The 25,844-nt window shown below is 42.7% G+C and overlaps 1 protein-coding gene across 1 annotated transcript in view; it reads left to right on the forward strand.

Moving 5' to 3' along the window:
- Nucleotides 1-25,844, forward strand: part of LOC146690102 (contactin-associated protein-like 5) — a 139,864-nt gene that overhangs the window by 41,093 nt on the left and 72,927 nt on the right. The window contains exon 4 of the mRNA XM_085434936.1: nt 15,129-15,276. Coding sequence (XP_085291062.1) covers nt 15,129-15,276 — 148 coding nt within the window. The remainder of the gene's footprint in view (nt 1-15,128; nt 15,277-25,844) is intronic.

Here is a 25,844-nt window from a genome sequence, read left to right on the forward strand (position 1 = left end):
ACCGAGACCTTTTGGCAGATACCAACTCACATCCGTCTGGAAGCTCAGAGGTAACAGCTTACTGTCAGAAACTGAACCGAGCTGAACTAATGAGTGAGCAGCAGCTGTTGGGATGACTGCTAGCTCTCAGCCAAATTAACTCCATAGAAGAGTTAGAAAAACTGTGGGCTAAAGGTCGGCCGTTCTTCTCACAAGTCTGCTGGCTTTTTTTGCTGATAGCAGCACGCTAGCCCGCTCTCAGCTAATTTCTCCCTTCAGTGGTAACTTTTGTATTGAAACTTAAAGTTATTATGTTCAAAGATGTGACCACGTTGTGCTTTGGTTCAGCTGGAGCTGCTAGCTGCCTGCTAAGCTTCTCTTATCTCTTATTCTTTCTTTGTTTTGAAAATTCAATTCTGCGAGACAGACAAACTTTCACAGGTCACATCAGCTGGTCAAAATAAGACTTACCAACATTTTGATGCTAGGCTCATCCTCCCGTCTGGATCCAAACAGGTGTTAATATAGTATTTTCTGACCGATATTTGGAGCCTTCTTGTTTGAGAATCAGTCAGTCTCTACTATGATAACACAGCTGTTGCTGTGGCCTCAGACTCTGACCTTACAGTGACCAACCTGTGTGCAGACTATCAAACCCGAGGCGTGACAGTGTAGAAACTAGAGATGGACCGGTATTGGTCCGATACTGACCTAAATTACTGGATCGGATCTGATAGATATCTGTGTATTTGTAGCCTCGCTACCAAACCAGCATTTCATCTCCGAGGAAGTTTTCCCAGAGAGAAGTGAAGCAAGTGTGTAAGTCCATCTCTGAATGTTTGTAAAGCGTTCCAGCGTTAAGCTTAACAACCGATATGGAGCAACTGCCTCTCTCTCCCTCTCTCTCCTGCTGCTTCTTCAGTCATGAAACTGATCAATGATCAGCTGATCGGCTTTTCTGTCGCATTACAAAATACAAAATGCAGCAAGATATTAAAAAAACTATTTTATTGATTAAAAAAGCACTATATCGAATTCATATCGGTACCGGCAGATATCCAAATTTATGATATCGGTACCGGTATCAGACATAAAAAAGTGGTATCGTGCCATCTCTAGTAGAAACTGACAGGCAGGCTACAGTCCGCCCGTCATTGCTATCCTGTGATGCTAAAAGGTGTCCTGCAATGAAATGGTCCTCTAGAAGGAAACAAATGAATCAGCACAGTTATTAACCCTGTGCAGTCATGAAGGAGCGCTACACAAACAGCCAAAAGTCAAAAGTTTGGTTCCCCCTTTGTTTAAGTTTGTCTTTAATGATCCGCTTTCTTGTTTTCTTCTGTGAACCTCAGTAAGAGTGATGACACCACCATCTGGTCCTGTCAGTATCCTGTCTGAGGAGTGTTCTGAGAAGAGCCTGCTTCTTCTAAGAGCTGATAATAACCCAATTAGCACAAGCCAGGGGAGAAAATCTGTGAAAATGACTTGTCTGCTGGAGCTTTTTGGCCTTTTTAGTCACGTGCTGTAGCACAAACAGCAGCGCGCTCACACGTGCCTTCTCTTTTTTGCTTATGTTAAAAATGAGCTTTGTTCTTGTTGGCACATATAATGTAAAAGTGATACACCCCCGTTTAAAGTCCTGCTTTAACCTAAATCCCTGTGATATTTGCATTCTGCTCCTCAGTAAATTAGCTGCATGGTTTTTGCAAATATTCAAAGGTGGGAAAAGGAATATATTCCAGCAGGGAGTCCACATTATCCTTCATTATCCTTGCAAAGCCTTATTTAAAAATCTCTTTTTAATGCAGCTCTGAATAAATGTGTGAAACAAATTCTCCTCCTTAAGGGGGGAATTTACGCATTCATTTTCTTGCAAGTTAGCAGTTCAGGTAGATGGGAATCTAATAGGGATTAAAATGTGTTTGCATGAATGCTGAAGACTTATTTTCTGCTAATAATTAGCTTTTTCCTAAGAAGGCAGCAGGTCTCAGAGGCTGATTCACAGGACTTTTGTTTATTACATATGAACAAATCTGTTAATTGAACAGGCAGGTAAACATGAACCACCTGAGTACTCGAATTACTCTCAGGAACAACAGCTTAGGATGTGGTAATTTTCCACTTAGGTTGCCCAGGTTAGGCAGAGGCTTAGTCCTGACCCATGTCCTTATCCTCCACGTGCTCGCTGGACCTCGGATGGATCTTGAAAATGAAATGAAAGAATGTTTTGACAAGTGAACACTGAAGCTGCACTGATGAATATTCAAATGGATTTAGCAAAGTTGTCCCAGGTGGATAAACTGAGTGTAAACAAATGCTTAAAATGTTTCTTACAAAAATGATTATTTTTGTGTATGTATTGGAAGTTCTAACAGGCTTGCAGTGTTTGCTGAGGCCATGCCAAGCACAGCTTTTTGGTAACACGTTCCTAAAAGCCACAGTAGACAAATCAAGGGAAACTCGTCAGGTCAGAGGAATGAAGCGACTCCATTATATGCTGGAATAACCAGGAGAACCCTGGCTCTGGGCCAGGCTGCAGTTTACAATACAACTTTATTTATGTAGCACATTTAAAAACCAAAGGTACACCAAAGTGCTTCTCAATAATGCAATAAATTAAAATCAAATTAGATAGAGGGGCAATAGCAAAGTACACTGGAAGGTGAAGGCACTAATTAACCAGGAATGCAAGTGAAATAAATAAGTATCAGAAGATAATTTAAGAATTAAATTAATTCATACACATAAATATCAACGGGAAGATTATTCCAGTAATATTATAAATTATCAAATCACTTTTATTGTCACATCACATGTGCAGGTACACGGGTACAGCACATACGAGTGAAATTCTTGTGTGCGAGCTTCACAAGCGACAGCGGTGTGCAAAAATACATAAGAACAAGCAAATTATAAGAATGACTAAATCTGAGAGTTATATGAATAAATATATGTACAATATAAGAGTGTATGTTCTGGGTCAGTACTGACCCAGCATTCTGAGTTCTGGTCCATTTTTGAATGAACGTTTTGTTTCTCTGGTGTTTTGTTGATGATGATGATTATTGTTTGAGTTCTATGTGTTATATTTAGGGATGGGTATCGTTTAGGTTTTATCCGATACCGGTGCCAAATCAGTACTTTTGAAACGGTGCCGGTGCTTAAACGGTGCTCAAACCGGTGCTTAAAGAATGGAGAACACAAACTTTGTCCAAAAACCTCTCATGTTCAGCTGGTTTTTGTAAAAAGATAACAATGTTAGCCTTTTCTGCAGCTATGGGGCATATATGGCATCACTCTTGGCTGGAAGCAGTGCTTAAACAATGGAAAAAACACAAACTTTGTCCAAAAACCTCTCATGTTCAGCTGTTTCCCTCTTTTTCTTTGGTCATTTTAGCCTTTTTGGCCAGGGTGAAGGGAGTATCTGCCATCAAACAAGAAGACAGCTGCATGTAGCTATGATGATGTTTGCTAGTTCACCTTACATGCATTAATGTAATAACGTGGTTAGCCTACTCAACGTAAATTACACACGAACAACATTAAGCTACTCACGCAGAGAAGAACGGCTGCTGCTGCATCATCATCCGTCATCATTTCTGCTACACTGGCAGGGCTAGGGGCCAGTGGGGGATGTTGCTAACTCCGGGTCTGATAACAGGCACCACACCCGCAGTAGATGTGCTCGGTGTGAGGTCTCGCAGCAAGCTATCAAATACGGCGCATTTCTGGGCTTTTAAAAAAAACGCTATGCGTCGCCAGGTGTTTAATCGGATTCTTGGTGTTACCTCCTTTGACAGTATCACAGTATCAGCTTAAAGCACTTGTTGCTGCTGAGTTTGCATCTTTTGCTGTGAAGTACAGCCAGACTTTGACCGCTTCGCCTTGGACATTTTTAATCTGTAGCTCTGCTCTAAAAGAACGTACGTACCTGGCCCCGCCTACTATCCTCGGAAACGTAAAATGATTGGCTAGAATCTAAAGTGTATCACAGCTCAGGAAAAAAAGCACCGAAATAAAGCACCGAAATGTGCGCTGCTTTTCGGTCTGGTTACTACCGTTTATGTCAGAACCGGTGCCGGACACCGGTACCCATCCCTAGTTATATTCGGTCTGCGTCTTTATTTAGTGGTTTCTTGTTTCCTGTTTTATTGTGAAGGTCTGTGTCTTATGTGAGTGTGCTCAGTATACGTTTCCCCTGTCTCGTCAGCTTCTCCCAGGTGTGTTCCCCTCCTGTCTCTCATCCCTTGCTTACTGCCGTGTGTACATAAGCCCTGTGCTTCCTTTGTTCTGTCGCGTCGTTAACGTCTTCTGCCCTCACTCCCTCTCTGTGTTCTGTTTGCCAGCCTGCCAACCTGTCTAGTTATTCGGTACTCCCAGTTTAGTTAGTGTTTTTCTGTTCTGCTTCATCCCAGCAATAAAGCTGTGTATTTTGAGTTTCTTCTGCCTCCTTGAGTCCTGCATTTTGGGTCCTCTCTTCCTGCCTGCCTACACACAGAATGACTGTGTGTGTGTGTGCATATTTTAAAAATAGAATAAACAATACAATAAAATATACAGAGGTTGGCAGTTGGAAATGTGCAAAACATGTGGCATTTATATACAGTATGGAGTGCATAATGTTGAAGTTCCAGTAGTGAAGCTGAGGTGTCTCTGAAGTGTTCAGCAGTCTGATGGCCTGATGGAGAAAGCTGTCTCTCAGTCTGCTGGTTCGGGATCAGAGGCTGCAATTAAGTATCCAATTACAAGCCAGAAATGTTAGGTTGAATAAATAAGTTTTCAATCGTGATTTAAAAGATTGGACAGATCCAGATGCACCAATAGCAGCTGGAAGATTGTTCCAGAGGTTGGGTGTAGCTAAAGCAAAGCCACGGTCACCTCTCGTCTTCAGGTTGCACCAAGAGCATTTGGCCCGATGGTCACATTCTAGGCAAGTCGAGTTTAAACAGTGTTGCCTTTCAGACGACCTCTCTTACATTCGTTTTGTCATAAAAGTGAGGATTCCATTAAATGTTATAATTAGAGCCACGATTTTGAAGACTGTGCTATGAGCTAAGACACTCAGGAAATATGGAAGATGTTTGCGGATCCAGGTCAGGGGACTTCTGCCTGGCAGTCAGGGATCACGATAGTGTTTTCGCTCATGGCAAGGTTATGTACTCGTAGCTTCCTCTTCAATATGCATTCCCCTAGGCTGTTTAACTTGGTAGTGACCTTTTGGAGCATACTCGAGCGTCTTCAGCGCCAGCAGCAAGATTTTCCCTCCAGTGAATTGATTAAAGCAATCGTATGTGCCGTTCTGTATGCAACAAAAAGGAAAACTGACACAGGGGAGCTCATCACCGGAGAGGAAGAGTAGAGAGTCTTAATTAATGGGGGAGACTGTTCCACAGTGACAGAAACATAAATAGAAATAATGAAGTCACTGTGGGGTTACGGCTGTTTTGTGGACCTTGATGCTTTGAGCCTATGGAAAATTTTGTGCACCCTCAGGCCTTTATTCAGAGATTTCATCTCCCAGCTGGAACACACAGGATGTTCCGTGGTGGACTTTTCTAAAGAGTGGAAAACCACAAACGTCATAGCTCAGCACGGTCTCAGAGGTGCTCTTACTGTGGTGTTTCTCTTGAATACTAATGAGACATGCTGACGTGCATCTGCGCCTTGTTGTCGAAGCTAATGAACGGTTCGAATGAGTAGGATTCAGTCTAAATCAGAGTGTATTGTCTTAATTGTATTCTCCATATGGGAGTTTCACAGTTGCATTGCATCATGCAGCACAGAGACGTTTGTTCAGGACAAATAAAGCTGCTTCTTCCAGTGTAAATGCCTGGTTTGTTCTCCGTGTGCTCGCTCTCAGGGAATCACGCTTTTCTGTAACACTGCAGGTCTTAGAACATATCTTAGGATCACTGTGAACTGGCCTAAATTATAAGAAAAGAAAAATGCCATTAAGTGTGTTCTGTGTTTCTAAAGTAGAGCTTAGGAACATTTCAACTGGATGACAGCTGATGGCTTATGTTGCTCCACAGTCCGTGTGACCTAAAGAAACCAGGAAAATACAACAAATGAATTTAGAACAAAAATACAAAGAAACCCTTGCAAAGCTTGATTATGGAAGGCAGACAGCAACGAGGCTGAGAACAGGAAACCTTTTTACTGGGTGGAATAATTCTTTGATTGGATGTAAAAACCCCCAAGGGCCTGAAGTAGTGATATTACTGGCTAACTTCATCAAACTGATATATCTGTGACAGGCTGATGTCTGCTGATATATCTGTGACAAGCTAATATCTGCTGATACAGTGGGGCAAAAAAGTATTTAGTCAGCCACCGATTGTGCAAGTTCCCCCACTTAAAATGATGACAGAGGTCAGTAATTTGCACCAGAGGTACACTTCAACTGTGAGAGACAGAATGTGAAAAAAAAATCCATGAATTCACATGGTAGGATTTGTAAAGAATTTATTGGTAAATCAGGGTGGAAAATAAGTATTTGGTCACCTCAAACAAGGAAAATCTCTGGCTCTCACAGACCTGTAACGTCTTCTGTAAGAAGCTTTTCTGTCCCCCACTCGTTACCTGTATGAATGGCACCTGTTTGAACTCATCATCTGTATAAAAGACACCTGTCCACAGCCTCAAACAGTCAGACTCCAAACTCTGCCATGGCCAAGACCAAAGAGCTTTGGAAGGACACCAGGAAAAGTATTGTAGACCTGCACCAGACTGGGAAGAGTGAATCTACAATAGGCAAGCAGCTTGGTGTGAAAAAATCAACTGTGGGAGCAATCATCAGAAAATGGAAGACATACAAGACCACTGATAATCTCCCTCGATCTGGGGCTCCACGCAAGATCTCATCCCGTGGGGTCAAAATGATCATGAGAACGGTGAGCAAAGATCCCAGAACCACACGGGGGGACCTGGTGAATGACCTGCAGAGAGCTGGGACCAAAGTAACAAAGGTCACCATCAGTAACACACTACAACGGCAGGGAATCAAATCCCGCAGTGCCAGACGTGTTCCGCTGCTGAAGCCAGTGCATGTCCAGGCCCGTCTGAAGTTTGCCAGAGAGCACATGGATGATACAGCAGAGGATTGGGAGAATGTCATGTGGTCAGATGAAACCAAAGTAGAACTTTTTGGTATAAACTCAACTCGTCGTGTTTGGAGGAAGACGAATACTGAGTTGCATCCCAAGAACACCATACCTACTGTGAAGCATGGGCGTGGAAACATCATGCTATGGGGCTGTTTTTCTGCCAAGGGGACAGGACGACTGATCCGTGTTAAGGACAGAATGAATGGGGCCATGTATCGTGAGATTTTGAGCCAAAACCTCCTTCCATCAGTGAGAACTTTGAAGATGAAACGAGGCTGGGTCTTCCAACATGACAATGATCCAAAACACACCGCCCGGGCAACAAAGGAGTGGCTCCGTAAGAAGCATTTGAAAGTCCTGGAGTGGCCTAGCCAGTCTCCAGACCTCAACCCCATAGAAAATCTGTGGCGGGAGTTGAAAGTCCGTGTTGCTCGGCGACAGCCCCAAAACATCACTGCTCTCGAGAAGATCTGCATGGAGGAATGGGCCAAAATACCAGCTACTGTGTGTGCAAACCTGGAAAAGACCTATAGTAAACGTTTGACCTCTGTTATTGCCAACAAAGGTTATGTTACAAAGTATTGAGTTGTATTTTTGTTATTGACCAAATACTTATTTTCCACCCTGATTTACCAATAAATTCTTTACAAATCCTACCATGTGGATTCATGGATTTTTTTTTCACATTCTGTCTCTCACAGTTGAAGTGTACCTCTGGTGCAAATTACTGACCTCTGTCATCATTTTAGGTGGGGGAACTTGCACAATCGGTGGCTGACTAAATACTTTTTTGCCCCACTGTATATCTGTGACAGGCTGATATCTGCTGATATATCTGTGACAGGCTGATATCTGCTGATACATCTGTGACAGGCTGATATCTGCTGATACATCTGTGACAGGCTGATATCTGCTGATATATCTGTGACAGGCTGATATCTACTGATATATCTGTGACAGGCTGATATCTGCTGATACATCTGTGACAGGCTGATATCTGCTGATACATCTGTGACAGGCTGATATCTGCTGATATATCTGTGACAGGCTGATATCTGCTGATACATCTGTGACAGGCTGATATCTGCTGATACATCTGTGACAGGCTGATATCTACTGATATATCTGTGACAGGCTGATATCTGCTGATACATCTGTGACAGGCTGATATCTGCTGATATATCTGTGACAGGCTGATATCTACTGATATATCTGTGACAGGCTGATATCTGCTGATACATCTGTGACAGGCTGATATCTGCTGATATATCTGTGACAGGCTGATATCTGCTGATACATCTGTGACAGGCTGATATCTACTGATACATCTGTGACAGGCTGATATCTGCTGATATATCTGTGACAGGCTGATATCTGCTGATACATCTGTGACAAGCTAATATCTGCTGATATATCTGTGACAGGCTGATATCTGCTGATACATCTGTGACAAGCTAATATCTGCTGATATATCTGTGACAGGCTGATATCTGCTGATATATATATTATAGCGATACAAGATGGATAATGCACTTTTTAAAACTTCTGGAACCAGTTCCTTCATCTATTCGAGAGCGGAGCTGCTGGCACTAAAAACAAAGGGACAGACCGGCATGCGACACAACATCCCGGCCGAGCTAAAGAGGAGCTACAGAGGCTGCAAAGCTGGAGCGAGGAGAGCGGATCACCGGAGGCGATTCAAACCATCAATCCCGACAGTGATCATGGGCAACGTGAACTCGTTACAGAATAAGATTGATGAACTGTGCGCTCTGAACAACCACAGACTATACCGTGAGTGCAGCTTGTTTATCTTCACGGAGACGTGGCTAACCGAGCTAACGCCGCAGGCTAACGTAGACCTATGCGGTTTCACACCCGTGAGAGCCGATAGGGACACGCAGGCCAGCGGAAAAAGCAGAGGTGGGGGACTCATTGTCTACGTTAACAACAGATACTGTAACCCTGGACACGTCTCCGTTAAAGTTTCGGTATGCCGTCCGGACCTGGAGCTGCTAGCTGTTAGCTTGCGGCCATATTATCTACCTCGGGAGTTCAGTCATGTGATCTGTGTGTGTGTTTACATCCCTCCGAGGGCCGACGCAACAGCTGCCTGTGAGAAAATACACACAGTCACAGCAAGACTTCAGACACAAAACCCCGAGGCTTTCATTATTATATCTGGAGACTTTAACCATGCCACACTGGACTCTACTCTGGCTGCTTTTCACCAGTTTGTGAATTGTCCCACAAGGAGCAACAGGACAATTGACCTACTGTATGCTAATGTGAGAGATGCATACAGAGCCACCCCCCTCCCCCCACTAGGGAAGTCAGACCACAACCTGGTTTACCTACAGCCACAATACACACCCCTCGTCCAAAGGCAGCCGGTCACAACGCGCTCCATCCGGAGATGGACCCCAGAAAAGGAGGATGCTCTGAGAGACTGCTATGACACCACAGACTGGGATGTGCTCCTGAGCCCACATGGTGAGGACATAGAAGGGGCGACACACTGTCTTACAGACTACCTCAACTTTTGTGTGGACACGGTCGCCCCTGCTAAGACGGTACGGTGTTATCCTAATAACAAACCGTGGGTAACACAGGAAGTCAAAGCTGTCCTCAACATGAAGAAGAAGGCTTTCAGGAGCAAAGTGAAGGAGGAGATGAAAGCAGCACAGCGGGAGGTGAAACGCTGCCTGAGGGAAGCAAAGGACACCTACAGGAGGAAGGTGGAGCAGAAGTTGGAGAGGAACAATATGAGGGAGGTCTGGAATGGTGTGAAAACCATCACAGGCCACAACACCAAGAAAAGCACAGTGGGGGGGACTGTGGAGAAGGCAAACGAACTCAACAACTTCTTCAACAGGTTTGACCAGCCCACAACCCCCCCACCCTCACCCTCACCTTCACTACAGAGTCCTCTCCCCACTCTCCTACCTCCCTCGCTTCCCCCCCTTCCTGACACCATGACACCCCCCTCCTCCAATCCCTCTCTCAGCAGCAAGACATCTCCCCCCCTCCCCTCCTCCCAAACATCTCCCAGTGTCACAGTGGATCAGGTCAGGAGACAACTGAGGAAGCTTCGCCCCAGAAAGGCAGCAGGCCCAGACAAGGTGTGTCCTAGGATGTTAAAGGTGTGTGCTGCTGAACTTGGGGAGCCGCTACAACGAGTCTTCAACCTCAGTCTGCGACTGGGGAGAGTGCCCGCCCTATGGAAGACATCCTGCATCGTCCCGGTCCCCAAAAAGAACCGGCCCAATGAGCTGAATGACTTCTGACCGGTGGCACTGACGTCACATCTTATGAAGACTCTAGAGCGGCTCTTCCTCAACCTCCTCCGACCACAGGTACAACATGCCCAGGACCCACTACAGTTTGCATACAAGGCGGGTGTCGGAGTGGAGGATGCCATCCTGTACCTCCTACACAGAGCCCACTCACACCTGGATGGGGGAAAAGGCACGGTCAGGATCCTGTTTCTTGACTTTTCCAGTGCCTTTAATACCATCCGGCCCTGTATGCTTCAGGAAAAACTGAACAGGATGGAGGTGGACCCCTGCCTGGTGGCTTGGATCTCCGACTACCTCACCGACAGACCACAGTACGTCAGGCTGAAGGACATCACGTCTGACACTGTGGTCAGCAGCACAGGAGCACCACAGGGAACTGTGCTGTCCCCTCTTCTCTTCACCCTGTACACCTCTGACTTCTGCTACAACTCTGAATTGTGCCATATTCAGAAGTTTGCAGACGACACGGCCATCATGGGGTGTATCTGGGATGATCAGGAAGAGGAGTACAGAAGTCTGGTGAGGAACTTTGTCGCATGGAGTCACACAAACCACCTGCAACTCAACACCTCAAAGACTAAGGAACTGGTTGTGGACTTCGGGAGGTCCAGAGAAGGTCCACTGCCGGTTCAGATAGAGGGGGAGGAGGTGGTCAACAAGTACAAGTACCTCGGGCTGTGGGTGGACAATAAACTGGACTGGTCATGCAACACAGAGCACCTGTATAAAAAAGCCCAAAGCCGACTGTACTTCCTCAGGAGGCTGAGGTCTTTTAACATCTGCAGGAAGCTCCTGAGGATGTTTTACCAGTCGGTGGTTGCTGGAGTACTTTTCTATGCTGTGGTGTGCTGGGGGAGCAGCACAGCAAAGAGGGACTCATCCAGGCTGGAGAAACTGATCAGGAGGGCTAGCTCTGTGGTCGGCATGAAGCTGGACACTCTGGTGACAGTGGCAGAGAAAAGGACATTAAAGAAACTGATGGACATTATGGACAATGCCAGACATCCTCTGCACACGGCCATAAACAACCAGAAGAGTCTGTTCAGTGACAGGTTGCTTCTCCCAAAGACAAGAACTAACAGACTTAAAAACTCCTTTGTCCCACACGCCATCAGACTGTTTAACTCCTCTCTGGAGGGGAGAGGGAGGGGAAACAGGAGGACAAAGGAGGGGGGAACAACTAAGCTGTAGTGCCTCTGCACCTCACTGTGCAATACCTTTTGTGCAATACTTTTGTAAATAGTCAACAGTGCAATAGACTCAATACTTGAAATGTGCAATTCACTTGTATTTTTATTTTTATTCCTATTTATTCTATTTATCCCCTTTGTATATTTTATTTATATTGTCTCTGTATTTATATATATGTGTGTGTGTATAACTCTGTAACTTCTGTCGGTGCTGTGCTTTTTTGGAAATCGAATTTCCCAGAGGAACCCACCCGAGGGATTAATAAAGTTCTATCTTATCTTATCTTATCTGTGACAGGCTGATATCTGCTGATATATCTGTGACAGGCTGATATCTGCTGATACATCTGTGATAGGCTGATATCTGCTGATACATCTGTGACAGGCTGATATCTGCTGATATATCTGTGATAGGCTGATATCTGCTGATATATCTGTGACAGGCTGATATCTGCTGATACATCTGTGACAGGCTGATATCTGCTGATACATCTGTGACAGGCTGATATCTGCTGATATATCTGTGACAGGCTGATATCTGCTGATATATCTGTGACAGGCTGATATCTGCTGATATCTGCTGATATATCTGTGACAGGCTAATATCTGCTGATACATCTGTGACAGGCTGATATCTGCTGATATATCTGTGACAGGCTAATATCTGCTGATATATCTGTGACAGGCTGATATCTGCTGATATATCTGTGACAGGCTAATATCTGCTGATATATCTGTGACAGGCTAATATCTGCTGATACATCTGTGACAGGCTGATATCTGCTGATATATCTGTGACAGGCTGATATCTGCTGATATATCTGTGACAGGCTGATCTCTGCTGATACATCTGTGACAGGCTGATATCTGCTGATATATCTGTGACAGGCTGATATCTGCTGATACATCTGTGACAGGCTGATATCTGCTGATACATCTGTGACAGGCTGATATCTGCTGATATATCTGTGACAGGCTGATATCTGCTGATATATCTGTGACAGGCTGATATCTGCTGATATATCTGTGACAAGCTAATATCTGCTGATATATCTGTGACAGGCTGATATCTGCTGATATATCTGTGACAGGCTGATATCTGCTGATACATCTGTGACAGGCTGATATCTGCTGATACATCTGTGACAGGCTGATATCTGCTGATATATCTGTGACAGGCTGATATCTGCTGATATATCTGTGACAGGCTGATATCTGCTGATATCTGCTGATATATCTGTGACAGGCTGATATCTGCTGATATATCTGTGACAGGCTGATATCTGCTGATATCTGCTGATATATCTGTGACAGGCTGATATCTGCTGATATATCTGTGACAGGCTGATCTCTGCTGATATATCTGTGACAGGCTAATATCTGTTGATATCTGCTGATATATCTGTGACAGGCTGATATCTGCTGATATATCTGTGACAGGCTAATATCTGCTGATATATCTGTGACAGGCTGATATCTGCTGATATATCTGTGACAGGCTAATATCTGCTGATACATCTGTGACAGGCTAATATCTGCTGATATATCTGTGACAGGCTGATATCTGTTGATACATCTGTGACAGGCTAATATCTGTTGATATCTGCTGATATATCTGTGACAGGCTGATATCTGCTGATATATCTGTGACAGGCTGATATCTGCTGATATATCTGTGACAGGCTAATATCTGCTGATATATCTGTGACAGGCTGATATCTGCTGATATATCTGTGACAGGCTAATATCTGTTGATATCTGCTGATATATCTGTGACAGGCTGATATCTGCTGATATATCTGTGACAGGCTGATATCTGCTGATATATCTGTGACAGGCTGATATCTGCTGATATATCTGTGGGCTCTAATGAATGAGAATATTTCATAATTAACTGTTATGTAGGGAAAAATCACTGTAGTTGCAATACTGGCCCATGCAGAGCCAAACTATTCATACACAGGAAACTTCTCATTTATCATTAATAAGCAGTAGTTAGAAGTGATTAGCAGATACAGTACTATGTATTTTGCAGCAGATGCTTCCCCTACATGAGCTGGTTCTGGTTTCTTCCTGTTAACTGGGAGTTTTTCCTTCCCACTGTTGCCAAGTGCGGGAGGATTGTCTGATTGTGGGAGATTTAGGTCTTTACCTTATAATATGAGGCGACTGTTCATAAAATTAAATTTAATTTAATTTCTTACTTTGGTAATTCTGAAGGAGGCCTTATAACTATTAAATCTGTATGTGATACTTGTATGGTTATAAGTGGGTAGTCAATAGTGAATTGAATACATTATTAAGTGATGCTAAATATTTGATATCCATATTCTTTTAGAAGCTGATGATGTTGAATGCAGTGTAACTGTTCTGCAGCACAGAGCCTCACAGGCTGTGTGTGATGAACACACCTGACTCCAAGTAAAACAATAAAACAACCAACATCAGAACACGTTTCATGTTTGTAGCTGGAAGCGTTTACAAAAGCAAAGTTGTGCGAGTGTGCGCAACTTACTGACACACATTCTTGTGGCTATTCTGTTTCTTCCAGAAGCTTCCAGTGCCAAGCTGAGGTAACACATCTGCTTTTGCCAGATGTGTGAGCCCCAGTTCCATTTGTTAATCCCTCCTGTGCTGATGTGAGCGCATGTGTAAATAAGCCAATCGCGTACCTGCTTTAACATTCAGCCACGAGGCCCCCCTCGGTGCACGACTCAAAATGAGGAAGCGGTTGCATCAATCACAACAACAGCCTGAACCCTCTCACTGCTGTTTTGATTATCGACCGCGAAGCAGCATCGCGGCGTATTTGATGACGCCTCTGCTGTGGCGCGCCGTAAGTGTCGGACGGTCATTTGTACCGCAGGCCGTCGCTTCTCTGTAGTCGTGGAAAGCCGAATGATCGGCTTGTCTGATTGTGCACAACTGTCCGCCCGGAGCTCCTGTCAATGATCCGTCTTTTTTGGTGCTTTGTTGTACTTATTGATCTGATATGTCACCTGTCTCGAATCGGTTATGACGAAGCTGACGATCAGTCATTTGAGAGGAGGAGTTGTTTGTCTCTGTTTCCATCTCCATATTTCACTCGCTCGGTTCTTGTTTGTGTCCCCTGGCGTTGTCTGGAGCTGAACGTGAGGGAGGAAAAGAAGGATGACATATCACATCGGCACTGAGAGGTTTTTGTTTTTAGCTCTGCAGGGGAAAACACAATATCAGAACCCTTATTTTGCCCCCGGCTGCCTCAGTGGTCATTTTATCTCAGTCTCACACAGAACACCAGCGATTCTTATCACTTTACATCAAATAATATGTTAGGATATTGGATAGGAAAAAGATATTGCCCTTGGTCTATCCTAGTCAGCACTTTGTTGCTGTCGGGGCTCCTCTGGGATTTAGATTTTTATTCTTTTTATTTTTGAAGTGTGCAGTAAAAGAAGAACTTTGCTGTGTCCTGGTGAAAATCTGATTCCTCACAGCAGACATGAGGTCACGTGCTGTCTCTGTGATTTACATCAGAATTGTTTCAACCAGAGTCTGTCTTCTCTCACCTGCAGAGGTTTGTCGGGAACGGGAACTCGGAGAGCGTCGTTCAGAACAAGCTGTCCCACCCTGTGAGGACACGCTTCCTGCGATTCGTCCCCCTTGACTGGAACCCCAGTGGCTGGATGGGCCTCAGGGTGGAGGTGTACGGGTGCTCCTACAGTGAGTAACACTCAGCCTGCAGTTAATCCCATGGTATCAAAGTCTGCACTGACCCTCTCTAGTCACACTGCGTGTATCGATTTATTTATTTATACACTTGGTTTTGTAGCGTAGGACAAATACTTCAAAATGTATGATGCTGGATTCTTGGAGTATTTACTAGCACAAGGAGCATTATTGTAATTATTTTCATTTTAAAAGCATCAGTGTTTCAAAAGCACTTTACGGAGCTTTGGGACCTGTGTACAGACCAGTGATTTAAACCTTCGCCCTCACAGCTTTGGTCTGCTGCCACTGTTAGCTCTTCTATTCACAAGTTTGACAGTTGAAAATTCTCTTTCCAAATTTGTCTTGCCTGTCACATTTTCATAAATGTTTTTGTAGCTTAAATTTACAGAAGTTTCCAAGGTTTAAATGCACCACAGGAAGACAGCCTTGCTGTTTTTTAAACAGGACCACTATGTGGATATATCGACTGAGTGTGCATGTGTTTCCTGATAAGCTTTTGCCCTTTTGTTTGGGATTAAGAGGTTTTGGAATGAATGTGAATAAATGTCACCACAAAGCCACACAAACATACCTCGCCCTGCCAATGGGCGAGACAAGGCAGCACTCAGAGATCTCCAGTGCAGTAGTAAATAGTAAATGGAATGGTTCTTATATAGCACTTTTCTGCTCTGAGCTCTCAAATCACTTTACATCACACATTCATATTGTACAAGCACTTTTTTCTATGCTTTTTCTGTGTAAGTGCTTTCTATCTAACATCCACACACACTCACACTCCGATGGACGCAGCGCAGAGCAACTTGGTACTTAGTATCTTGCCCGAGGATATTTGGCGTGCAGACTGGAGCAGCCAATAATCGAACCACAAACCTCGGCATTAGTGGAGCATCTGATGACCTGTCGATGCACCATTCTGGACTGCTCCAACAACACATCTGTAAGAGTTCAAATATCTTACAGTTTTCAGGTTGTTGTGTCTCTCTGTGTGGGCTTTATGGGACAAGCGCTATGTGACATTTAAACCTGTGACACACACTGATAGCAGAGCAGCACCACCCCTGAAGGTGTGAAACTTGGTGCTTTTAGCTGCATCGGCTTATAATATCTCACACCAAGCAAACACTAATGAAAGCATCTGGATAGAAAAGGCATCGTGTCCATTATTGGTATTATTGGTATATAATCATTGTGCAACAGTCTTTTAAAAGCAAAGCAATGACTTGTGATTATAACAGAAGCAAAAATGAACACAGTGCGTTTTATATATCTTGAACAGTCAATAAAAAGCACGTAATGGGGATTCACTGGTGCACCTCGCCCACACGTTGTGAAGCAGCACTAACTAGATGAGCCAGTGAATTACTGCACACTGGAACACCATCAGAACAGGTCATGGTGAACAGTTTTATGATACCGACCACCTCAGCAATGTTGGAGAAGTGACTGCCTCATACAGCGCAGTACAAATTAAAGCTGAAATCTGAAGATTTAACTCCTGCAGGTAAGTGGTTCTGGTGGAGTGGCATGCCTCGGAAACTGAAAACATGCACTTTTGGACCCAACCCACACGTTTTGCTTGCATAATTTAGGTCTACTTTTTTTCCTTTTCACTGGATCTCAACCTCGTTGAAGACCAATGGAAGATTTTAGATGGATGTCTCAGACAGCCGTAACTACCATCATCTGAACACCAAATAATAGTATGTCTTTGTAAAAATGTTCCTTTCCTCCTGCAGACCTTTGGAGAGTCACTGCACAGGAAGCTGTTCATGTGGGGCATGATGATCCAACGCCTTACCAGACATTTTGTATTTCCTGCGGTTTTTCGTACTGTAATACTCTGAGTCATTAAAATCGGATGAGTGTAGCAGTAAGGAATTACAGATTCCAAAAGCTGCACAGGACAAGATCTCTGGAACGGGCTCACCTCAGTGGAATCGCATAGCTATTATCAATACTATCATTTCCACCAGAGTTTTATATTCGTGTTTATATATGCGGTTTATATATCCATGGGTTATTCTAGTGTATTGTGGTGACATTAAATTATAATAAATTGTGCCAAATGGCACAGGTTGCTTTGTCGCATGCTTTATCATTGTCTGTTGTTCTTTATAGAAGCGCATTATTCTCCTGACACTGAGTCACTGAGGTTTTATGTATCCAGACATAACAGAAACCATGTGCTGCTTGCCAGGCTCAGATGAACAAAACATGGCATTAGACCGTATTATTTAGCTGCTGGACAGATGGCTTCACATCTAACACTAGAATACTTTAGTATAAAGAGGAGTTCATGTTCAGCTCAATGACAGTAAAAAGCCCAGGTCCTGTGGGTTCAAAGCAATACCAGTTCCCACCACTCCTCCATAACTCCTCCATAAAATCTTCCTCCATGATCATGATCATGCCGGTGAGGTCTGGATGCTGGATGCTCTGATCCTACTTTAACGTATTTTTGCTTATTTTTTGCTATTTTCTGTTGCTATCTGCCTGATCTTGCATTATTGACATTATTGTAATTACACATTTACAATACAACAGAGATACTCTCATTTCTACTAGTCCATAATATACGTACATTTCATCGTGTTTAACTCTGGTTAAATCTGGCCAAGCGAGTGCCGGCAGGAGAACAAAGGACGTGACCCAAAGCGAAGGCTATGAGGGAAATGAGCCAGCATCAGGAACAGGCTATGGGTTCACACACAGCCTTGCTAAGTATCCTACTAGCCAATGTTCAGTCCTTCCAGAACAAGCTTGACAACCTCAAGGTCCGTGTCAAGTTCCAGAGAGACATTTGGGACTGCAGCCTCCTGAATAAAAACTGGCATTTCTCCCTTTACGTGCTCTGGCTCACCCAACCTTTTTTTTTTTAATTATTTCTGGGTTTTACCGTTTACGATGCGGGTTACAGGCATTGATTAACACAATCTGCAAAAAAAACCAAACAATCAGGAGTGACCAGTAGCCAGATTATTGATTTTAAAATTTGAGAATTAAATTCGCCTTATGTTATTCACGTATGCTGTTAACTCCTCCATCCTGTAAATCTCTAGTGTTATTTCCCACCACAATGATAAAGTTGGTACATCTTGTAATAACCATTTCTTTGTTATACATTTTTTACTTGCAACTAGCAACATTTATTTTTTTAATAATAGATTGGATTCATATAGCGCTTTTCAAGGCACCCAAAGCGCTTTACAATGCCACTATTCATTCACTCTCACATTCACACACTGGTGGAGGCAGCTACAGTTGTAGCCACAGCTGCCCTGGGGCAGACTGACAGAAGCGAGGCTGCCATATCGCGCCATCGGCCCCTCTGGCCAACACCAGTAGGGTAAAGTATCTTGCCCAAGGACACAACAACCAGGATAGAGAGCCTGGGGATCGAACCGGCGACCTTCCAGTTACAGATACGCTTCCCAACCCCCTGAGCCATGGTCGCCCCTAGACCATTCCTGTGGCGTACATCCAAAAAAATTGTTTTCATTCCAAAAGGGAATGTACAGTTGAAAAGTTTTTGTAGTGTTTCGTGAACGTCTTTCCAATAAGTCCTGATCAAAGGGCAGTCCCACATTATGTGAGTGTGGTGTGCTCGTTGGTGTCCACATTTTCTCCAACATACAGGGGGATTCCCGTCATAATGAGTCTTTTGGCAAAGGGTGATAAAGAACCTTATCATAGTTTTCCATCCAAATTCCCTCCATCTTCGTGAGGAAGTGCATTTCCATTGTCGTTCCCATATTTGAGTCCATTCATCCTTTGTTATGCACACTCCTCCCTCCTCCCATAATCCGGTCGTTAAGTCTGACGTCACTAGCCGTGTCTGGGTCTAAACTCCGCTGCAGGTCCATATATCAAACGATCACTGTGGCATTACTGAGAGTTGAAAAACTGTCTAAAGTCTTTCATCTTTAATAAAATGATCAGCGTTCTGCTCTACCAGGTGTAACAATTGAGTTTAACATCCAGGCATCCATGAAAACGGAAGTTATGACATTTAACGGCGTTAGAAGTTAGCAGGGAGTTAGCTCGCTAGCTTCTATCTAAATACAATATAGCATGTCCTGACTGCGGGGTTTTGGAAACAAATTCAAACGTACAGCTCTGTTATCACTTCCAACATAAATGAAGACAGGAAACTAAACAGCAGTGACGTTTGTAGGGTTACTGAAGTTGGGCTAGCTGGTATATAATGATGTGCTACGCGACCGCTAGCGACACAGCTATGTTAGCATAATATAAACAAGCTAACTTTTTTTCCACTCGATAAAAGTTAACGTGAGTGTTCTCGGTGGTCAGGAACAAATGTAATCGCATGGCAGGATGCTGTAAAAGGACCAAACTTCAGCCAGGAGAACAACTGAGATAATCCATCCACAATACGAGGTTAGTCATTCATATACTGCTGCATGGGCTGGGCTGTAGCTACATCCTAAGGTTTTAAAAACTGAGCTTAAATAAATGATTAGCGGTAATAAAAGCCGAGGGAGGTCAACAGTGATCACTGACTGTTTTAGGAGCTTTTTGAGATCAAATAGAAGAAAATACAAAACATTAAACATGTTAACAACACAAAAGCCATATTAAACGCAGACTACTTTAGGCCCGGAAGTAGGATTCGTCACGTCATCACTTAACGACCGGATATCTTCACATATTCAGTTAAGTGAAAAAGCTTATTTGTAAGAAATGTATACAAAAAGGAAATTTTTATTTTTTATTGACACTATATGCCTTTTTAAGCATAGCTATCAAATCGACATTAGTGTTCAACGCCACTCTGATTGTTGTCTTAATATAATGTCTTATTTGCAAGTATCGATAAAAATCCTGCTTTTCGAGATTGTATTTTTGTTTCCGTGTATGAAAACTAATTAAGTTCCCATCTTTAATCAGACTATCGAATGTAGGTAATCCTTTAGCAGACCAACTTTTAAAACATGAGTCCAATTTATTTGGGGCAAAATCAGTCATATGCATACCATTTAAATAAAGCCAAGTCCTGTTCCAATTTAAATTCCCTCACAACATTTCTCCATACATTAAGTGTACATTTCACCCTTGTCTATATATTTTTGAATGTTTAAGTCCATCAGGACAGCTTGTATTGGAAAAGAAAACATGCTCTCCTCAATATTTTTCCATTGTGCTTTATAGCTTATATCACACCAGTTAATCACAGTCTTCAACTGAGCAGCCCAAAAATAATTTTTCAGTGACGGCAGCTCCTCCTGTGTTTTTTTTTAAAACAAACCCTTGGTCTCTTCCCTCCCCGTATAAATCGTGATATAATTTTGTCCCATTTGTTAAATTGGCTTTGATCAATTTGTATTGGTAGTGTTTGGAATAAATACAGTAATCTTGGCAGAATATTCATTTTGATGGATTCAATTCGTGAGTATAAAGTTAGAAAGGGAATCTAACTTTCTAACTTTATACATGATATCAAACATGTTCCATCATTTGATATCATCCACTATTCTCTTCTGCAGGGAACCAAAATTCTCCTCAAATAATTTAGTTAGGTCTTTAGGTATGACAACTCTCAAGTATTTCAATGATTTTCTTGCCATCTCATTGGATATTGAGCAACCAAGTGAGCTGGGGGGCTATAGTTATAGTTAAGTATTTGAGTTTTGGACATATTAATTTTATACCCAGAAAGTTTCCCAAATTTTTGGCATAGATTCATCAGTTCAGGTAGAGAGTTTGTGGGCTGTTCTAGGTATATTAATATACCATCTGCATAGCAAGCAAGCTTATGTTCCTGTTCTCTAATGTTTATTCCCTTGATGTCTTTGTTTTGTCTGATTGATTGTGCCGGAGGTTCTAAGTATAATGCGAATAAAAGTGGAGACCAAGCGCAGCCTTGTTTATTTCCTCTTTGCAGAGCGAAGCTATTTGAGAGATAACCATTAACTTAAATTCTTGCAGTAGGGTTAGTATATAATGCCTTCACTGTATCAATAACTCCATTATGTAAGCCAAATTTGTTCAAGACTTTGTAAAGAAAGTCCCAATTTACAGAGTCAAAAGCTTTTTCTGCATCGATACTCATAAGCATGGCTTTAATTTTAGATGTTTGTATCTGATTTATTACGTGAAGAGTTCTGCGTATATTGTCCTGTGTCTGCCGATTTCTTATGAACCCCGTTTGGTCATTACTAATTAGGTTGGGTAAAAATTCTTCCATTCATCTGGCCATTATAGAGGTAAACAGTCTGTAATCTATGTTGAGGACAGAGATGGGTGTATATGAGCCACACTCAGTTTTGTCTTTACCTTCCTCTGGGATAGCCGAGATGATAGCCTCATTCCAACTCGGTGGGATTTGTGCTTTTTTTAACGCCCAGTTGAAAGTAGAGAGTAATATAGGGATCAATTCCTGTTTAAATTCCCGATACCACTCTGCGGTATAACCATCGGAGCCCGGTGACGTGTTTGTTTTTATTGATGGCTTTCATGAGTTCAGTTTCTGTCACTATCATTATTTTATTTTGTTCCTCATTCAAACTTGGTAGGTATAAAGAATTCAGAAAATTGTCAATTTCGTACTCAGCTCCACCTGGAACCTTAGCGTATAATGTTTTATAAAATGATTCAAAGGCTTCCTGTATCTTACGTAGATTAGTCATCATGTTTCCAGTCTCTGGGTGTTTAATTTTAGTTATAGTATTCTCTACAATTTTCTTTTTAAGTTTCCATGCTAAGATTTTCATTGAATTTTATCCACATTCATAATATTTCTGTTTCAAATATAGCAATTTTCTCTTTATCGCTTGTGTATTCAGCTTATTTATTTCATTTCTGATCATTGTTAGTTGTTTTAGAGTGCTGGTTGAAGGCATTTGTTTATGCTCACTTTCTAATTGTTTTTGAGTCTTTTGTAATTCTGCCATTTTTTTCTCTCGAGCTTTTTTCTGAAAAGAGGCAAATGCTATGATCTCCCCTCTTATGAAAGCTTTTAATGCATCCCATAGTATTGGAGGTGACACTTCTCCGTTATCATTTGTTTCAAGGTAATATTTGAGTTCTTTCAATACTTCTTTTTTTTAAATTTTACATCTTTAAGCAAAGATGAGTTCAATTTCCATGTTGATGTTTTGGGGTATACGTTTAAATCAATTGTCAGATACAGTGGTGCACGGTCACTTACAGGGAGTGCAGAATTATTAGGCAAGTTGTATTTTTGAGGAATAATTTTATTATTGAACAACGACCATGTTCTCAATGAACCCAAAAAACTCATTAATATCAAAGCTGAATGTTTCTGGAAGTAGTTTTTAGTTTGTTTTTAGTTTGAGCTATTTTAGGGGGATATCTGTGTGTGCAGGTGACTATTACTGTGCATAATTATTAGGCAACTTAACAAAAAACAAATATATACCCATTTCAATGATTTATTTTTACCAGTGAAACCAATATAACATCTCCACATTCACAAATATACATTTCTGACATTCAAAAACAAAACAAAAACAAATCAGCGACCAATATAGCCACCTTTCTTTGCAAGGACACTCAAAAGCCTGCCATCCATGGATCCTGTCAGTGTTTTGATCTGTTCACCATCAACATTGCGTGCAGCAGCAACCACAGCCTCCCAGACACTGTTCAGAGAGGTGTACTGTTTTCCCTCCTTGTAAATCTCACATTTGATGATGGACCACAGGTTCTCAATGGGGTTCAGATCAGGTGAACAAGGAGGCCATGTCATTAGTTTTTCTTCTTTTATACCCTTTCTTGCCAGCCACGCTGTGGAGTACTTGGACGCGTGTGATGGAGCATTGTCCTGCATGAAAATCATGTTTTTCTTGAAGGATGCAGACTTCTTCCTGTACCACTGCTTGAAGAAGGTGTCTTCCAGAAACTGGCAGTAGGACTGGGAGTTGAGCTTGACTCCATCCTCAACCCGAAAAGGCCCCACAAGCTCATCTTTGATGATACCAGCCCAAACCAGTACTCCACCTCCACCTTGCTGGCGTCTGAGTCGGACTAGAGCTCTCTGCCCTTTACCAATCCAGCCACGGGCCCATCCATCTGGCCCATCAAGACTCACTCTCATTTCATCAGTCCATAAAACCTTAGAAAAACCAGTCTTGAGATATTTCTTGGCCCAGTCTTGACGTTTCAGCTTGTGTGTCTTGTTCAGTGGTGGTCGTCTTTCAGCCTTTCTTACCTTGGCCATGTCTCTGAGTATTGCACACCTTGTGCTTTTGGGCACTCCAGTGATGTTGCAGCTCTGAAATATGGCCAAACTGGTGGCAAGTGGCATCTTGGCAGCTGCACGCTTGACTTTTCTCAGTTCATGGGCAGTTATTTTGCGCCTTGGTTTTTCCACACGCTTCTTGCGACCCTGTTGACTATTTTGAATGAAACGCTTGATTGTTCGATGATCACGCTTCAGAAGCTTTGCAATTTTGAGACTGCTGCATCCCTCTGCAAGATATCTCACTATTTTTGACTTTTCTGAGCCTGTCAAGTCCTTCTTTTGACCCATTTTGCCAAAGGAAAGGACGTTGCCTAATAATTATGCACACCTGATATAGGGTGTTGATGTCATTAGACCACACCCCTTCTCATTACAGAGATGCACATCACCTAATATGCTTAATTGGTAGTAGGCTTTCGAGCCTATACAGCTTGGAGTAAGACAACATGCATGAAGAGGATGATGTGGACAAAATACTCATTTGCCTAATAATTCTGCACTCCCTGTATGTCTATTGTACCCATCTCACATGATTGGATTTCATCCCTATCTTTTCCAAACATCATGAAATAATCTATCCTTGTATAAAGGGAATGTGGAACTGAGTAATGAGAATAATCTCTCCTTGTAGGGAAACGATTTCTCCATACGTCAATTAAATCTACCTCTTCATAAAGTGCAGAGACTCTTTTATACAAAGTACTTGATTCCAGCATTCTTCTATTAGAGCTATCTAAATCCGGCCACAGGCAAATATTCAGATCGCCGCCACAAATCAAGGGGCCTTGGGTTTCTGTCACCATTATATTAATAATTTTTTTAAAGAAACTCAGGTCACTTCCTTGTGGTGCATAAACATTCATTAATGTAACCAGATTACCATCAACCGTTCCCCGAACCAGTATAAACCTCCCCTCCTTATCCTTAATTTCAGACAACTTTTCAAAGTTTAGATCCCTAGAGATTAAGATCACCACACCTCGCCTGCGGCCAGATTTGTATGATGAGGAGAACATGTTTGTAAAGCCCATTCTCTTGAGTTTTCCATGTTTATTATTAGTCAAGTGGGTTTCTTGGAAATATACGATTTATGCTCAATCTTTCTTCATTTTAGTTAGAAATGGATGACATCAAGCTGTATGCCAAGACTGTATGAAACATCGATTCACTGATCCACACCACCAGAATATACAACAAGGACACTGGGATGTCATTCAGGCTGGAGAAGCCGCATGATAACAACGAGAGGGAAAGTAGTCGGAACTGAGGGGACCGAACTACCAGAAGGCAGCATTGCAGACATCATGGTAATCAGATCCAAGTACCTGGTGATCCCAAAGGTACAAGGAAACTACAAAGAGGCTGCTAGGACAGCTGCAACCACCAAGTACCTGCAGAGGGTCAGGCTGTGTCCTGAGGAGTCAGCTGAACGGTAAGAACAAGATCCGGGCTATCAACACCTACGCCCTGCCCGTGATCAGGTACCCTGCTGGGATAATAAGCTGGCTGAAGGAGGAGATAGAAGCCACTGACATCAAGACAAGAAAGCTCCTGACCATGCATGGAGGGTTTCACCTAGGGGTGGGTGGTATGAACGGTATACGGTAGAAACTATATAAATTTGGCCAACGGTAGAGATTTTGACTATACCACTCTACCGCGATAGCGCATGTTGATGGTGTCATCAAGCAGAGCCTGTTTTGGTCGAAAGCATTGCAGCGGCTGCAAACAATATCATCTGCAAATTATGCCGGGTGACAGTAATAGCAAAGAGACGAAGCACTTTTGGAAGATGGGGAAAGCCAAAAACTGCGCTTCCTCCACTTCGCTACCATTGATACATTAATGCAGTATTCTATCACAGCGGCTCTATTCCCGTGTTGTTGCAGTGCATTAATGACTAACCTCATACTGTGGATGGATTATCTCAGTTGTTCTCCTGACTGAAGTTTGGTCCGTTTACAGCATCCTGCTATGCGATTGCATTTGTCTCTAACAATCAGGAACCTTCACGTTAACTTTTATCGAGTGGAAAAAAATTGGCGTTCATCCTCCAGCTTCACTGTGCTAATGTTATGCTAACGTAGCTGTTTTGCTAGCAATCACGTAGGACAGGACATCATTATATACAAGCTAGTCCAGCTTCAGTAACCCTACAAACATCACTGCTGTTTAGTTTTCTGTCTTCATTTATGTTGGAAGTGATAGCAGAGTTGTACGTTTTAATTTTTTCAGAAATCTCTCAGTCAGAACATGCTACATCATGTTTAGGTGGAAGCTAGCGAGCTAACTTCCTGCTAACTTCCAACTCCGTTGAATTGAATAAATTCTGTTT

Source organism: Copadichromis virginalis, linkage group LG16 (genome assembly GCF_057382275.1).
Source record: "Copadichromis virginalis isolate Kocher_CV1m ecotype Utaka linkage group LG16, C_Virginalis_male_GT1.1, whole genome shotgun sequence".
Taxonomy (NCBI): Eukaryota; Metazoa; Chordata; class Actinopteri; order Cichliformes; family Cichlidae; genus Copadichromis; species Copadichromis virginalis.